Below are 18,455 nucleotides of genomic sequence, written 5' to 3'. Positions count from 1 at the left end.
ACCATGCACATGGAGCAGCTTTGGTGGGCAGCTGCAGAGCTGATCCCTCCCTTGCAACCAAGGCAGGAATTGTGGCTGGGCCCCTGCTATTTTCTGGTGAGCCTCAGATCCTGGAAGAGAGCCTGGGGCCAACAACAGCTGTTGGAAATTACTGCAGCCTTCAGGCTTCCTTAATTTATACCAGGGATCAGCCCTGTGGCTGATAGCCCAGGACTGGGTGTGCACAAGGACCTTCTTGCACACATCTTGCCTTGCACTAAGCTTGCCATAATTACACAGGAGAATTGGGGTCTTTAGGTATCCCAATAGTTTTGCAGAAGAACAATTCACCATAAGAATATGCAAAACTAATGCAGAATACATTTAACAATCTGTGAACAGCGGGATGCCACTAGACTCTGTTGTATTAATTCTGTTACATTTGTATGGCTTCAGGCTATTAGTTTTACTACAAAAAAAAAAAAAAAGTGTTCTGATTAAAAAGAAGAATGTATGCCTTGCCATATTTCCTGCTATATAATATTAAACTCATTGGGGGGAAAAATTGTAAAAAGAAGAGTATTTACTGTTTCATCAACAGCTTGTTCTGCTACATATAGATAGCAAAAAAACACAGGTTCCTGGAACCACTGGTACTTATTTGATCCCTGTGTCACAAACCATAAACAGTACCAAAAAATCACAGCAAACTTTAGCTTGCCTTTAATCTTCAATTTAAAGTGTATCCTTAATGTTTCCACAAGGAATGTGGACTGCATGCTCTCAAGAAATATCGAGAGCCTGTCTGTATGTTTAAAGATGTGGAATAGAAAGATTTATTTCCCCCCCAGCCCAAAGGCATTACTTGAAGCTGCATATGATTCGTTGCTTTCTGCGCGTTCAATTGGACTTAGCTTCAGCTGTTCATTACATGAAATCTGTCCCCACCTTGTGGTGATTTTGATACAGAGCGAACCCAACTTATGACAAGGACTTCATATTTCTGTAAACTAATTTTTACAAGAAGACAGTCTTCTGTTCAGGGCCTAATCCCCTTATTGCTGAAAGGCATAACCAGCTTGCGGTTAAAACAATTTTGCATTCTGCTTGAGAGCTCAGTGCTTCAGAGCTCAGCCCAACCTGCCCTGGGAAAGCAGAGCAGCAACACCCCCAGGTGTTCAGTGCAAAAAGTCAAATTTCTGCCAGAACCCAGCAAGACCATGACAAGCAAAGGGACATTTTCAAATCCACTTTTCACAGGCTGTTGCACAAATAAAGGACACATGAGGGTTTAAACTTGGGCCCAATATATAATCAACCTCCTCTCTCTTCTTGTCTGTGATATTTGCTGTGTTCTGTGCTGTTGGAGAAGACAGAACCTTTGTGACAACAGCTCCCTCATTGCAGCATAGTTAGGTATTGATAAGCTAAATATTCTGTAGCAAGCAGGTGCCCAGATTAGAATATCCAATTTTAGTCACTCACAATAAAAAAGGTTGATAGAAATGGAAGATATGCAAGGGATTGCTATAAGGATGTTTGGAGGATTGAGAGGTCTAACTGGTGAGATTAAAAGAATTCAGCTTGTTCAACTGTCCCTTTCCAGATGTCCATGAGAAAGTTGCTACCCCTTATCAGCACAGCAGGAGAACACCACCAGGGACAACTGGCAAAATACCGGCACCAGAAGAAACATGAACAAATTAGCTATAGATGTACATACTGGCCATAGATGAACAACAATGGAGTTCCAGGACAGAGTTGGTATGGGCAAAATAATCAAATAGTGTTGAAACCAAGTTTGGACAATACACAAACACCATTTTATATTATTAAATTATATTGAAAAGTAGGCAATTAAACTCCATGGCATAGAGACCCTATCTGTGTTCAGATACAGTGTTTCTAAGCTCTAAAGTGTATTGTAAATTTGTTTTTAAAATTTGACTTGAATTAAAACATTATTTCTTTGCTGGACTCAAAATGCCCTGGGTGTCCACCTTATTAGCAATGTGAATAATTACTTTATTCAAGTAGTTTCATTTTCATAATTTTATTTTTTTCTTTATTTTATTAAGTCAGAAGCAGATAGATGTGACGTGACCTGGGAAACAGATGTGTTCTTTGAAACCCATCCATAAGCTGCAAAATCCAGGGGAAAAAAAAAAATAAAAAAAGATCAGCTCCACAGACGAGTTTCAGCTAATGGCATGTTTATTGTTTTGGTGCATTCTGTATTCCTGACTTAACCACAGCTACACACCATTACCTGTGTCACAGCAATGGGTTGGGTCTGTCGGTGAAAACTGGGCTGTACTCAATAAAGAGCAAACCTGCATTCGCTCAGGGGAGCTAGGTTTCTTACTGTGTGAACTACTCCCTAAGCAACATTCAAAGGAAATAACATTAATGATATACTAAATAATGAAATACTAAATAAAAGGCCCATATCACATCTTATTTTGGATCACCTTGAGGTCGCCTTTAACCCTGTGACTACATATGCATTCCCCACTGTGACTGAGTTGGAAACTATGTCATGCAAAAATGGTTTTCAAGTATTACATATAACTGGATTAAAAAAAAACCCTTATGCTGTATATCTTTTCTGAGGTCTCCTTATAGCACATACAGGAAGGTGTACAGCAAACAAAAATGTACCAAAAGTGGTCTGCCCTTGAAGAGGTCTGGAGGTCCCAACCTCTAATGACTATTTACCTAGCACAAGTCATCTCTTTTTCCACTTCAGTTTATGCAGCACTCATGCAGAATTACAAGCTATTTACTATATGATCTATGTCTCAGAAATTAGAGTGTATGGACTGTATGTCCATTCAGTGGAAGCTGTTAAAGTTATCTTGCTCCAAGCATCAGCATCAGCAGCAAAATTTGAAATATAAGGTTTCTTATGTGTGCCACACTGTAAGGAAAAATCAGTTTTTCGACATATAGTGACACTTTTTTTTTTAAAGAGGTGTTTGTTATTTTTACTATTACTATCATGAGGGTTGAAGTTTGTTTCTAAACAAATTCTTCAAAAAAACTCAGGTCATACAACATCCTCCAACACATTAAAAAAAAATTGAAATACTACTTGGAAATTTCATTGCAATATTAAAAAATAAGCCACTATAATAATCAAATTTAAAATATAGCATGGTTCAGTTGTTTTTGTCTTTAGGCAAAGAAGTAGCATGGTGAATTCAAATACAGATTCCCATTTGTTCTTTTAGGGTGTTATAAAAAATATCACTTCACTATCCTTGCACTCACAGCAGTCATTTTCTCTAATTAACTTCTGCTTTATACGCTAAAACAAACTTATATTCAGTTTATATTCTCATGTAAAATCAACGTTCTTCCATCCGTTCTGCTGTTTTGAAAGAAACAAAAAAGAGCAGACAGAAATATCTCAAATATAGTACTCTGTAGTTACGCAACATTAAATTTTCTATATCCTGTAAAATGAATTGAATGATTATGTACAAACAAAGCCACCCCTTATCCTCTTGCAAGTGGTGACTTCACTAAAAATCTCATCAAGGTTCTCATTCTCTGCTGTAAAGAAATGGGAAAGTAAAGAAATCCATCATGCAAAAAAGCCACATAAATGTGCAGTGCAATGCAAACCTTAGCAGTCAAAAGACGGTTTCCAAGTAATAAGCTAAGAATAATAATATCTAGAAGGATGTCTCACCTTGAATCATTTCACTTTCACATATTCCAGTAGCAAACTTATGTCAACATTATAAAGCAATTCTAAAACCTAAACTGCTGTACATACCTTCACTCAAGCAGCCATATCTCCTACTTCATAACTTCACTATTGTATTTGTGAACTACACAGTGTCTGCTCAGTTTTCACTCTGATCTCTTTCTAGTTTTAGCCTGGATGTCTTGCCATAAACAAGTCCTTGATAAAATAAATTCCACTATAGAACTATCTAAAACATTCAACCCTGATAGTAAAAATAAAGAAATAACTATTGAAAGGATGGTTTTATATCTTCAGATAGAGCTAGGGGCAAAGTGTGTTCATCAGAATTTTGTAAAAAAAATCTGGATAGCTGCCTGCTGCTTGGATGAAGAACATTCACTGCATACTTCTTCCTCCCACAGACCCCAAGGATGCAAACGGGTACTATGTATATTGTATCATTTTCAACTGTATTCTAACCCAGAGATATGAATAAAATGCTTTTCATTACACAAAGGGAGAAAGAAGGGGGGAAGGGGCTGGATTAGTTACAAAACACAGAAATCTGAATTTTTACATGATTCTTTATGAGATAAAGCCTGAAGAGGCACATTTTCCAGGAAAACAGTGTCAGGGTGAGAGAAACAGAAGGACCATTAGTTTGTGTCCATAACGGAAAGGAGGCACTAGAACATGAACACTGAATTCAAATCCCTGCAAAATTTCATTACATTTTGCTTAATTTCCAGTCCTCTAGTCAGACTTATATATACACTAAGTAAGGTTCTTATATATACACTAGGTAAGGTTCTGAAGGAATAGATGCATGCAGTATTCTGGTGCAAATACAATATTCTGATTCTTCTCCATTAGCGGCTAAGATGCAAAGTCTCCTGAAAATCATGGCAGTCGTCCTTTGGGTATGAGTAGACTTGAATATGGACCAGGATTATAGGCATCCAATATGGATTCGTTTTCACTTCAGAGAAATGACCCAGTGATATTTCCATCAACAAGGGGTAAAATATAATTACAACATTTTGAAAGTCTTCAGTTCTGAACTTTAATCCCAACTCAACCACAAGTCCTAATTCCGAGCCCTATCTCCATAGGTCTTCCTTACCAAGTCTAAATATTACATTCCATTCACTTCTTTGACCCTTGTGGATGGGTTCTTTTGGTGACTTTTTTTTTCTCTTGCATGTTATGTAAAATAAGTTTAGTAACTTCTAATCACTTACCTTTTTCATTTCCGTTTGCATATTGTGGAGGCTTGTTTTTGTCAATGCTGTTAAAGCTCTGGCTTCTCCGATTTAAATTAGAAGCTCCCTGGACTTTGGTACTGCTGCCTGCAGCTGGCACCCTTGAGGGTCCTGGAAGCCTGGAATAGTATAATCAGAAATCAGTTCATTTTATGTAATGCAACATATAGAAGAGGCAGTATGCAAATATCAGACTAGAATTTAAAACCAACAACTGAAAACAGTGATTTCAGGTAAGCAACAATGAACAGGAGGACTCAAATTAGTTAGACTCCACAAATGAAAATAAAAGCTTATCCTTACGCACACAAAAGGGAAAAAGATGCTTTCTAGAGTCACAAGACATGTAAGAAGATGCTTTGCATTTGCCATTAACATTGCTAAAACAGATTCATCCTAACAAACCATTAAAGTGCAATATCAACTTTTATTTAAATATGTCACTTTTGAAGAGGAAATGTTACAAAAATTGGTTAGAAAGCACAACAATACATAGTTGAGAAATATTTTGTATCTCTTACTCTAGTAAATTTCACAGCTGTGTTTTAGCATAAAAACTGGCTTTTTAGTTATCTTTTGTTATTTTTCAGTGGCCTACTGGCTAAAGCACTTCCACTTTATTATTTTTAATGAAAAATATTGAAAATACGTATTTTAGCTAGATGCTACAGATGCATGTGTACCTTTTAGATAGAAGTATATAATGTAGACTATACAGTTCATTTGTTAGTATTTGCTGCCACCATCTGAACCTTACTGTGTGGCTATGCTAAGGAAAAAAATGTAGACTGTTGTCCCCGGTGTGTGTAAGCCTGCATCTTTTTTCTGTCTGAATCTGTTCTCTGATGTAAGACTCTTTAATACCTGCTTACTTCAAACATTCTGCAGCACCTTTGTGGGCACCCCCACTCCTTTTCAGTTTTCTAATCTGATGGACAAAATGAAATGCTCGAATCAGCAAGAGGTTTTTGCCATAGGAGAAGATGATCTCTCTTCTGTTTCTCACTTATTGGGGTGATATGATGATTTTAATAGTGGCAATATAAATTATACCAGAGTTATCGAATTCTGTTAGTTTCACTAGATTATGAAAGAGCAGCATCAGAAGGGAGAAAAAAATCACATTACAAAAATAACAAAACATCAGATTTCGTCCAAAATTTTTGGTATAACAGATATGTTCAAATCCTCTTATTTTGATTAGCAAACATATGTAAACAGCTCCATGTTCTCTTCCTTTACCAATTTAAGCCTCAGAGAGCTAATCCATTAGTTATTTTTATGGCTCATTCTGGCTGCCAGCCTGCTCTGCTAGTCTCCGTGCCGAGCCCAGAGCAGACTGTCTCTGCTCTGCAGCTGTACGCATGCTAACCTTTACCGTGACCCATGAATTTGAGTGATCTTCTGTTCCCTGAAGAATGCACTAAAACAAACTTAAAAATCCATTTGCTCCTTCTCATTACCCTAATTTGACAGGCAGTAAGAGCCCTGAGATCGTTTGTCAAAGGTAATGAAAAAAGCAATGAGAAGGCATGTACAACACTGGAAACTCCTCTGTTCTGTTACAATATAAAATAGTTCTGCACATATTCTGCATGCCAGAATTCAAGAACTTGCCACAGTAAGCACATTATACATGAGGTCATTTGTTCTACACACTTTCCAGTTTACCTCATTTGCTGTCTTTTTTAATTGAATTCAGGTTTTAAACTGCTCTTGCAGAATCATGTTAAGCAGCTAAGGAAATGCAAAGAGGAGAATAACAAATAAGGGACAAGTCACATACCTCTGAACAGGCTTCGGAAACACTGCCACAGATTTAAAGTATTAGACAATAAGACTGTTAACCCCGACATGTTGAATGTGGACAAGACAGGAGCATCAGCAATAAGGAAAACTGAAGACCTATAAATGCAGGTGCAAAGCAACTGGACCATGGTATAGCTCATTCCAAGCTATCACCAGCAACTAAAATTATGTTAGTGCGCTATACTGCAAAATGCAATCTTTATTGTAGATGATGCAATTTAGAGTTCATTGTTCTCACCAATGAACTGTACAGCTAAGGTATAATTAATGAACACATTAATTATCCCCCACAAAAAAAAGCTAGAAACAAGATTAAGCTTTAGACCTCAGTTTCTTTCTTCTGCAATCTGGCTTGTAGATTTTAGTGCTCATGGAAGTGACAAAGCAAAAGTACTGATGAAATCTGAAACAGGTCAACTCCTACACACAGCTCTGTCAAATTCACTGCCAAAACAAAGCATCTCATTAGTGGGGACTGTGTGCAGACTCCTCTTGACGGAGCAGAAGTCTTGGAAGTGGTTCTTTTTTCCTGCTCTATTTTGCTTCTGCATGAACTTGGCTCTGTGAAGTCAACTTCTCAGGTGGGTTTGTGATACATGCAAAACAGCTAGTAGGAACTGGGATGGACTCCCAAACTTTTCACTCATGACTAAATTAAGGATTTGAGCCAGAGAGTAGAGAGCACTAAAATCACCAACTAATCCTTCACATCCAATATTTCACATGCAGGATACAAAGATGCAGGAAACATAACAACCAGAAATATTACTAATATACAGTACAAATCAGCTCCTTCCAGTCCATACAAGGGTTTCCCATGGCAAAGCTCATTGTTGCAAAGCTTGCACGCATAACATAAATACACATTGTTTAATGTCTGCTTATGTCCAAAGGATAAAATATCAATGGGCATATACTTGCTTGAGTATTACTAACAAGCAATAAATTAGAGATATTTAACTGACCTAGAAGTCTTTTTTTGACTGGTTGCAATTCCACTGTGATTAGACTGAGTTGCATATCTGGCTGTGAGACTGTATGAGAAGAAACAGAAAAATTGAATTAAAGAATTTCTTTGAACATGTATAGAAAGAACACAGTTACCAGCAAATTATGAGTTAATGAATGCAAATTGAACATGGATAGAAAACACAAATTAACTGGCAAAAATATGAAATAATGCAAACATGCAGATTTTTATGAGAGATGCAAGGCACAGATTATGAAATAATGGATATTGTCATAACTTGTCTCATTTGCTAGAAATTATCTTGGGAATAGACAATGTAGGCACATTTCCAGTGACTGAATTACTGAAGTCTAGCTCAATTCACACAGAGGGCATCTCAAAACTTTGTGCCTTTTTTTTTTCTTTTCATCCACAAAAAGTACTAAGCACAAATATAAAGCGACTAGTTTCTCCAGCAACCTGACTGGCTTCACAGTCTGACAGTTAGGAACAAATTTGCTATGTCAGATCCAACATGGACTCAGAAAAATCCCTGCTAAAGAAAGGTGACCCTCCTGGCAGTAGAGCTATATGGAAGAAGCATCCCATCATAATTTTTGTTACTGTTGCAGCAGCACAGGTCATGTATGCGATGCATTACCCAGGCAATGAATCAGAGGCTTCATTAGGAAAGCCCTGACATGCGCTTTCACACACTGTTACATTCCATTGGAAAATGCATCTTTGTCTATTAAGGCATCCGAGTAGTGTTTCTGCAAGAGAAGATATGCTGTGCTACAGGGCTAAGAACTGTATATTCCTTTTGACACCCAACAGCGTGTCATCACTAAACAGCAAATTTATACCTCTGTTTTTTCAGGCATTTGCATAGGGGATATGCCAAAAGTACGGCCAAGGTAAGTCCTCCTGCCAGATAATTTCAGTTACTATGAACAGGTGCATCCTTTGGGATCCACACAGCCGAAGGATATAGGTAGGTGCCTAAGCCAGGTGCAATTACAACATCAAATTCCTTGCATTATTAAGGAAGTGACAGAGAACCGAGCAAGCAGAAACTCTGAGAGTCGCAGATTGCTTTTGTCTCTTACAGTTCTGCATCTTCCAGCAAGATTCTTCTGAGTAGCAGCAGAAACCATAGTGCTCTAGTCCTGGCTTTATAGACTGGCAGCACTTATAAGAAACACCTGGTGGTATTGAGTCTACCAGAAAAGTGTCAAGCAATTTCTGCTAGTCTACTGAAGCAGGTAGCCTGAGTATAGAGAAGATGGGAGAAGCCCTCAAGGGAGAAAGGTCTTCCCATACTGGCACAGCAGTCCTGAGGAGGGGCAAGGGGAAGGCACAAACCAAGGGACAATGTGAGACTTGTGCGGGATGCATGATTATTGTTACGTTAATGATTATTAACCCCAGTAAAGGGTTCAGCATTGCCGCTGTGCCTGCCAATTACAAATGGCACATGTGCACATGATGAATATAAAAAAGGAGAATACTTCAGTCTTAAGAGGGCAAAAAGGAATCATACAATATATAAAAGCAGCATTCAATTCCCTGATACATATCTTCACAGTAATGCTGACAAAGTGCTCTCCTGTATGACCATAAATTCTGTAGGAATTGTAATAAATTATAACAGTATCATAATAATTGCAGTTTAGATATTTTTATCTATCTAGTCATTAGTATATTGAATTATATTTCACTTACAGCTATCTTTCTTAATAATGTCTGGACTTATGATGCAAATGTGACATAGGATGTTTTGCTGAAGTTGCTACATTTGTGCCTGGCATAATAGCCCATCCTTTGATCTTCCCTTGTGGCTTTTTTCAACATATTTAAAATGAAGGAATCTAGAAATGGTTAGCTCGTTATCTGCATTGACTAAGCTAAGAAGTTTGTGAGAAAAATGGTATGTCAAACAAAACCTTAGTGCATTTATGTTGTAAAAGGTAAAATGATACACAGTACAATCAACACGGACAGTGAGCTGGAAAAATAGAGTGAATAGGATGCCTTGCCATAGCATATCGTAGCTTTTCTACCTCAAACAACACAATTCCAAAGCAGCTAGAAAGATCAAATAACTCAATCTCAGTGATGTTGCCAAGTTATTGATAAGCTAGCCCACAAACAGATGGCACTTTTTTCCCTTTTTCTTTTTAATAACAATAAATACAGGAAGCACCTATCTGGAAATGCTTGCTAGAGTGCTTTCCTTCCATGCCTGGTACTTGGGACTTCATCCACTAGCAAATTGATGAAACATCAGCTTATAGACTGCTTTCAAACTTTTCAGGCAGGCTTGAAAGGCTTTGATGGATGTGTTAGTGTCAGTAAAGCATCATTTCCACTGTGACTGTGTAAATTTATTTTCCAAAGTAATTTGACAAATAAAACTGAAAAAGAGAACTTTAACAGCTCATAAACCAGGTGCATCAAATTGCTAATGACTTTGGGTTTTCCTTCTCAATTAGCACTGGATGTGCTGGACCCATTAAAGCTTTGCACAGATGCCTGTTTCCCAACTGCTGGCCCCACTATTACAGATGTGAACTGCAACACGTCTAAAGTCTACCCACTCTTCTAAATGTATAAACAAATATTTACCTGCTGCCCTCCATCCTACCAAATAATTGTCTGTGGGTAACATCTGGCAGTCAGGAAAATAAACCTGTTTTGCTTTAACCAGTCATTTTTTATGCTTATAGATTCACTCAAAGCTTTAATAAATATGTGCCTGCATTAAAGCAGCACAGTGAAAGTTTAACACTACAGTATTTAGGACAAGGAAGGATTTATTTGTCAGAGGGTTGGAAACAGGGATTTTCAAAGCCTCTAGTTCTCAGCTGTCTGCTCCCAAGACCCTTTCAACTGCCATAATACTCCCACCAGTAGTCTTCCCTGACATGGTCACACAGCTTCGACTCCCCAGAGGAGCCCCAGCAGTCGCCACGCTGGTTGCAGGAACCAGGACTCTGTGCTGCACCACCTGGCCTTGCAGCACAGTCAGTCACTTTGGGGAGCTATGCACCGTGTTCCACTAAGGCAGCGAATTGATTGAGGGCATGCAGTTGCAGGCAGGATAAAAGGGTTAAGAAATAATCCTAAGAAGTGTAGGGGAACCTAGAAAGTCAATATAAGCTACAATAGTAAAGGTTCTTAAACGCCCTTCCACTGAAAGTGAAGTGAAATATTCAACTGAAATGGGCAAATAAGAACAAAGAAGGTGAAGAGGGAAGGCAAGTGACTGCTCAACACCGGCCTACACTGCCAGAAAGTCTGTCTTGCTGCTACACAAATAGCACGGTATATCAGGAAAGAAGCAGCCCCTTGAAAGTCGGTATACCATGTAAAGCTGAACAATGGAGCTCCTATAAACCAGGATGTGGGGTATGAATCAAGCTGAAAATATTTTAACCTCCTTCTTCAAAAAGTAACCCAGGCAGTGTTACCCCGAATATTGTCTTCTTTTTATTAACAGTCTTTCGAAAGATCAAAAGGATCGTGTTACATCACACTGTCATTTTCCTATAATGTTAAGAGTCACATGGTGGTTCTAAAATGCCAGCTGTGTGTTCTGTTAAAACTAGACAAAAGGCAAAGGGGTTTATAGTATGTAATCAAAGTCTTTCTACCTTACTGGCATACTTGAATTTTAGTAGGCTGTTGATCTTATAAAGTGCATTTCTATCACTAGGGTGATTGTACTCCTGAACTATTCGAGACTTTTCTATTAGAATGATTCCCTGATAAAGAAACTAGATTAAAAGTAATGAATGTTAAATGGAAAAATTTCCCCAGAACATCTTGATTGTGCTGTACACAATTTCTATCTATTTATTTATTTATTTATTTAACAAACTCCTTAGCTTTATACTTCTCATCAGTCTGCGTGGCAAAAAGTATGAGAGATAATATTATAAGGTTCACTAGACTCCAAATGCCAAGCCTGTCTGGAGAGATGCCGCAGGAAACAAAATTTTCCAGGCTCCTCACTATAGCAAACAGTCTGGGCAGCTAAAAGTTCCCCGATTCTTCAAATTGACAGCCGAGGAAGACTGAGGAGGAAACCAAAAGACCTGATTTTTTCCCATGAACAATATTTTTCAGACATTTCTTTTGCCTTTTTAGCCCAGTCTTGCTGAATTAATATATGCTTATATCTACGTATATGTGTCTCTCTATCTACATATACATATTTTAAAAATGTTTTAATTTATACATAAATGTTATATACGTATTTGTATTTTATAGATATATCTATATTTTGTATTTTATAGATGTATTTTTATATATATGTATATCTCTAACATAGAAACACACATTTATTTTTTCATTCACAAGAGGAAATGTCTATGGCTCAGGCAGTTCTAGCTCATACCATGTCATCTGCTCTATATTAGGTGGACATTTCTCCTTTCCGCTCTTTGAACTTCTGGCATCTTATACAAGAAGTCTGTCTCCAACTGATTCAGGCTTGGAGGTACAAGTAAAATTGTTTTCAATGTTTTCCTGTTGTTCACAGCTCATAAACCAAAATGCAGATAACCCAGTTTTGCATCAACATTTATACTCTTGCAGAACATGATGACTTGTAAAAAGAATTAATCGTCCGTCACAGTGACTGTACCTTTCCCACCCTGGCACCAGTGTTTGCAGTATAGGTATTTTGTGGAATTTAATGAAAGAATATACGAATCACAACATTAAAGAAACAAAGAGGATCTCAACAAAGTAATAAATGCGCTACTTAGCTACTGTGTTTAACTTGACCTGTAGCTCACCTAAAATAATGCAATCTTTTAAAAAACACTATTTTTTCTGAACAGATCAGCCAAATGGATAACAGCGTGCTGCCAGAACTAGGACTAGACCCTTAGGGACAAATCATACCCTTTTATGAACTTATCTCCATACCATTTATGATCTTGCACTGGAACAAAATTATGTCAGATGATCTGCACAGTAAATTATGCCACTATTCTCTTTCACAGTTTGATAGAATAAGACTGTAACAAAGTTTTCTCCTAGCAGGAATGAAAAAGGGCATGCCAGAAAGCCTGAGACTGTAACTTTTTCCTATCTACACTCATTGTCTTTTGAACCCTTTCATAGGTTTCCAGAAAATCCACATTCATCAACACATCCTAAAGTATAGTTGGAATTGCTATAAACCTGCATCTGTTAACCAATTAACACATAGTTAAGGCTGTTCTTATTTAAGGTATTAAAGTACATTGTGGGCATTTAGCTGGGTCTCCCCACTGACTGTAAAATAGTAAAGAGCTATCCAATACAAAGAAATTACAAAACCTTCTACCATCTTTTTAGCTGCGTTCCCATAAGCATTTTCAAAAAAGCAGATCAAAACGCAAATACATATATGTGATTTTCCTAAGCTGTCTAATTTATCTCTTGTAAGTGTGATGAATTTTAAATATAACAAAAGCTCAGTTTTTCAATTCTGTTTTAATCCATTTCCCATGGGCACTAATTGTTATAAATAGCACTGCCCGTGCTTCTTTGGAAGTGTATGGATTTGTAATTTTTATTTCGGTCAATGAAGAGAGGAAGTCATCTTCTCGATAGCAGCTACAAAGTGTACTGTTATTTCATTAACTGACATCTGCAAAACAACAGTACCTAGAATATCACATTTGTTGCACAGTCTATGAAAATATTAAGAGATTAAAGTTGATAAAAAGGACTGACAGTAGCAAAGAAAGTAGCAGTACAAACATAAAACCATGACATAACTGAACACAAGAATGGGAGGAGAAGACTGAGTCATACATTGCTATCAAGGGATCTATCAAGGAATAAAGAAACAATGTTTTGCTTCAGAACAGGTAAGAAAATTAATCATAGGACAAAAGAAAGAATGAAGACTGCAATAGTTCACTATGGCTGCCATTGAACTTTACATTTATTTATGTTTGCCATATACACAAATTTATAGGCAACCTCAAATGTTTGCAAGACATCAGAATTAAATAGGTGGAAGACCTGGGAAAGGAAAAAATGCTTGGACACAATTTCAGCAGAACTCGCTTTCAGAGAATGAGAAGAATTAATGAAACTGTATGGAGTGTGAGGGTAGAGCAACAAAGAATGTCTTAAGGGAAAATAACTCCATTAGAAAGCTTCTGTTCCTTGAAAGGAGATATATAAAAAGTTGGGTTAAAATGCTACAAGGATGAATGGAACACTCCCCATTAAATTCTACATGATCTGGATTAGCAACAGTGAAAATTATGGCCGAAGTTCACCAAAAATAAGATATAAAAAGCAATGAGTGGCAAAGGAGACAAGTGCAAGACAATGAGAATATCTGAAATGCACAGGATGAAAATTGTCACTAAACAGAATTAAAACACTCTTTTGAAAACTGTAAGAACAGACAATGAGAAAGGATGAGTCGCATTTTGAAATGCAAACAGAACAAGAGGCAGAGAACGAAATATCATTCCTGAGCAGATGGCAGAGGTAATTTATAAACAGGAGAAATCAGTGTCACAGGTTCCTAAAGAAAATGTTCAGACAAACCTCAGGTACTTTGCAGAGAGGAAGAACTGTAGAACATACTAAATAACACACAAGGGGAGGTACCAACCAGTAAAGTACAAGATTTTCAGGATCCAGCCCATAAAATTATGTAAGAACGTGAAAGATACAAGCAGTTTCTGAGAGGTTGGTAGAGAAATTTTTAAACAGGAGATGAAAAGTTTAAAAAAATCGTAAAATCTATTGAGAGACTATAAAATGCTTTATAATTTACATTGCTATACTTTCTATCTAGTAGGTGTTATATCTATAGAAAAGACCATTTGTTTTAGAAACTGAAACCCCTCTTTTTTTTCCTTTTTTTTAAGCTTAAGAAATATTGTTAGATATCTTCTTATCTTAGAGAGGATGGGCTACAGACAATAAGTGTGTGAAAAATACTTTCTTGCTATTGCATTTTTCTGCCTTTTCTGTGTGAAGGTTATTAGAAAAGTTAGTCATTTGACATCATCAAAAAGTAACCCGTTTGGGTATGGTAATTTCTAAGTTTCTCAAATAAAACAGAAGTATGTATTATGGAACTTCACATAGTGCTGATGCATTCTTTTCATGCTGTTTCAAAATACAGCCATTAAGGTGAATTTTAGGAAAAAAAAAATCAAAATAATTGCTAGTGAAACTTTGGCAGTATTATTAATATGTAGGCGGTTATGAAGGTGTATTTTTTACATGTTGCTTTGTCAATATATCATAGCTGTAGCCTAGAAAACTCCTGAAACTGCAGTAATTCCCAGCATGTAATGACAGTTATATCAAATGCGTAAATTAAGTTCATAGTTGTGTGAGGTAAACAAAAGTCATGTGCAAGAAGAACCACTTTTCCTGATGACCTATATAGTGCTTATCACAGGAACAAATCTCTTCTCTAATTTATGCAACTCATCATTATTAAATATCATCTATTTGCTTAGGTACACAGTTAACTGATTTAATTGGTATGCAGAGATAGTATATACTTTAGCTACTTGGACTTCAGGACAATGAAGATGAAAGAACTTCCTTCCTGAAGTTCCTTTCATTGGGAAATGTGATTGTGTCTTTGAGGAGTAAAACAAAATGGGGGCAAAGCTGATTTTTAAGATAGAAAGATAGCTCAGTTAAAGTAAAATTAAATCCCTAGGGACCATTTGTAGGTCAGCTGCTGCAGATCCTGGTGCAATCACATTAAGCAATTCATTCTGCATTATCTCCCAGATGCATAAAAAGACATCAGATTAGGCTATTAGCAGTTTATTTGCTTAGACCCTTACTAGAAAACAGAACAGAAAGAAGAAATAAACATTTTCCTAATTTTTCATCTTTGCAGCCATTAAATAATGATTCTTTAGTGGGAAAAGCAGGAACTACCTGCCTGTTTCCATTCATTAGAACCAAGTGACTAGCAATAGCAAGAGCTAAAGACAGTGAAGACACTTGGTTCATCGCTTTCCTTTCCATTAACCAAGGAAGACACACGGCTATGTAACGTTTCATTTTTTAGCCTACGTCAGTGCAATGCACTTAGTGCAGACTGTTAAGGTTATATTTCTAAGCCTCGAGAACACTGAAACAAAGGCCTTTTTCTAAATTGAGAGCAGTGTAACCAAGACTGGTATACGGATTGCCAGTATTCTGGCATGGATCTATTTAAATTCATAATCATAACCACTACATTTGCATTACTGTATTTCACACAGCACAAGCTGTGTGTTCAATATGCTTCATTTTTTCCCTACTACTTCTGGGCAGGAGGCAACATGAAACCCGGTTCCTTGCAGTGGTTATATATGCAACTGCCTGTAGAAATCAGCTACCTAACTTTGTTTATATGCCTAGGAAAACCAGGGTGCTCTTTTAATATAACAAATTTAACAAAATCCATCTGGACCTCAAGCTGTGCTCATCATTCCTGTACGTGATAAAATAGTTTGTCCGTCTTGGAGAATTTTGCTGACAGCTTACTGAAACCAGTTACTGCCTAATCCATAAATGAGACAGAACTTCTTTCATCCACATGTGGTTTCTCTTAGTATCTGGGTGGTTGAAAGATCATCACTGCAGAAAGTTTAGATATATTGCTTTGATAATGGAATCCACTAGCAAAGAGAAGCATAAAAATATAATGTAACCATTGTTGTCATCTATCTGTACTGACAGATATAAGTAAGGCCACCAGCACTGTATTTTTTAACTAAATCCCAAAGCAGCAACAAAGTCATAATTAAAGAGTGAAATGCCTACCTCAGATTTTGAAGTATTCAATTCCCACAGTTAGTCATACAAGAATATAGGAAATTTTAGGATAAAAAGAAATCAGAAATCACATCTAAAACCATTCTCTCCTTTAGGTTACCATTTATTATTTACTGCAGATTTTTCCACTGCTCGTCTAAATCATTTTAAGAGTTTTTACACTTAGTGGTACAAAATTATAATCTTCCATAAATAAAGCATATTCTGCCAATGAAATTTCACTTACCATAAATTGACTTCCTTCATTCTTTTTACATTTAATTTTAAATGTTACTGTTGGCCCTAAGATTAGATAGGCCAACAATACTCTTTCACGTACAGAATCTTGCTCCCCTTCTGAGTGCACAATTTTCACAATTCTGAGCTTGGTTACAGATTACATAGGATTAGGAACGTTGCCACACTGACCAACTTGAGATAACTTTGTTAGGAGCCTGCTGTAGAAAATTCATTATCCTCCTATGCAAACTTTACACTAAGGGGAGAGAGGTTCCTCCAGAAATGAGTTTAATTTCATTTCTGACCTGTGTTGTCTCCTGTAGGAGACACTGATTACCTGGTCATGCAAGGACAAGTAGCTTCCTGGATTATTCACCTGAATTCCCCATTTCTGCACAAACCTAATCTTGTCAGTCTCATTATATTCCGATTATCACCTTCCCCTGGGGTTTGTTTACCATATCAAAACAACCTGACTGTGAATGCTCTAGAGTCCTAATATCATTTTTTTCTGCCTGTTTCAGCTTTTGTTGACAAAGGGCCCAAACACTCTCTCATTGAGGCTGATACTAAAGTAAGCTGGCTTCAGTGGCATGTGGAAGGGGCTCATACCCAATAATGATCACAGGGGGACCCGGACATGATAACCTGGAAATCAGGATGAGAGTACCATCATTGTCATCATCATCGTCATCAGAACCACTCTCTTAAATTAGGAGAGTGAGACGCTAACCCTGTACATACAAAGACAAAACTTCATTTGTCTTCAGCAGGGCCTGGGTGCTACCACTTCTGTATCCTGACCATCTTCCGTGTGACTTCTCAGAGGTACTTCCCTCTCCCATGTATAACCTGTATTTCTCTCTGAAACAATGGAGAACATCACCTTTTCATACTTGTTCAATAAAGCACACACAATGGCTTTCTACCTCCTAGGAAATCAAGTTCAAATTAAGCAATATGCTTACCATACCTTAGATGGAAGCAACAAAGAAGATAACTTCTCTGGTGCAATAATCTAACCTAAAGTAACTGCAAATATTAAGACATAGTTTCAAAGACTTAAATTACAACATGAAATGTGATTGCCTACTGAACATTTTAAAAAAGTATGAAGTCTATAAAAAGCATCCACCTTTTTCTGTGTATGTTTTGGTTTTGCTTACATGGCTGCACACATACAAACATATACATATCGAACGTATTTAAATGCCTACAGTGCCTCAAAAAGACAGCTTTATTTCTCAGGTGTCTAACACAGTAGAAATACATGAGTCTTAAAGTAAAATAAAATACCCATAGGTATCAGAAGATAATTTTCACAATACATTTGAAAAGTTACTCAAATTAGGTTTGAAGACTTTTGCCGTTACTGAATAAAGATGAATGTGCCATTCAGGTGTTTGCTATTATATTCATTATATGGTTTCTGCCGTAATAATAAGATAATTTTTCTTGTTCCTCTCAAAAAACTGAAAGAACTATTTCTAGGTAATAAAGGACTACAGACCAAATTAATGGAAAATAATCTGTTATGTGCATTTGCCAAATAATTTTTCCAACATATACACCATGAGTAATTTGCTGCCTTAAGGTTTCTACATGTCAACCTGTTTCACAGTATAAAATGTTAGAAAACAGAAAGTATTAAGAATTTTTAAAAGCATATTCAGAACTTCCACAGGCTAGTAAAGAAAGTGAGGCATAGCTGCACAATAAAGGT

The 18,455-nt window shown here is 36.9% G+C and overlaps 1 protein-coding gene across 2 annotated transcripts in view; it reads right to left on the bottom strand.

The window, feature by feature from the left end:
- NAV3 (neuron navigator 3) overlaps window positions 1–18,455 on the bottom strand; it is a 271,050-nt gene that overhangs the window by 135,296 nt on the left and 117,299 nt on the right. For both annotated transcript variants that reach the window (XM_059815937.1, XM_059815938.1), the window contains exons 6-7: window positions 7,713–7,781; window positions 4,918–5,057 (exon numbers count right to left, since the gene is read on the bottom strand). In XM_059815937.1, the coding sequence (XP_059671920.1) occupies window positions 4,918–5,057; window positions 7,713–7,781 (209 nt within the window). The remainder of the gene's footprint in view (window positions 1–4,917; window positions 5,058–7,712; window positions 7,782–18,455) is intronic.

This window comes from Gavia stellata, chromosome 4, assembly GCF_030936135.1.
Source record: "Gavia stellata isolate bGavSte3 chromosome 4, bGavSte3.hap2, whole genome shotgun sequence".
Lineage (NCBI taxonomy): Eukaryota > Metazoa > Chordata > Aves > Gaviiformes > Gaviidae > Gavia > Gavia stellata.
This window is presented reverse-complemented; position numbering and strand designations above follow the sequence as displayed.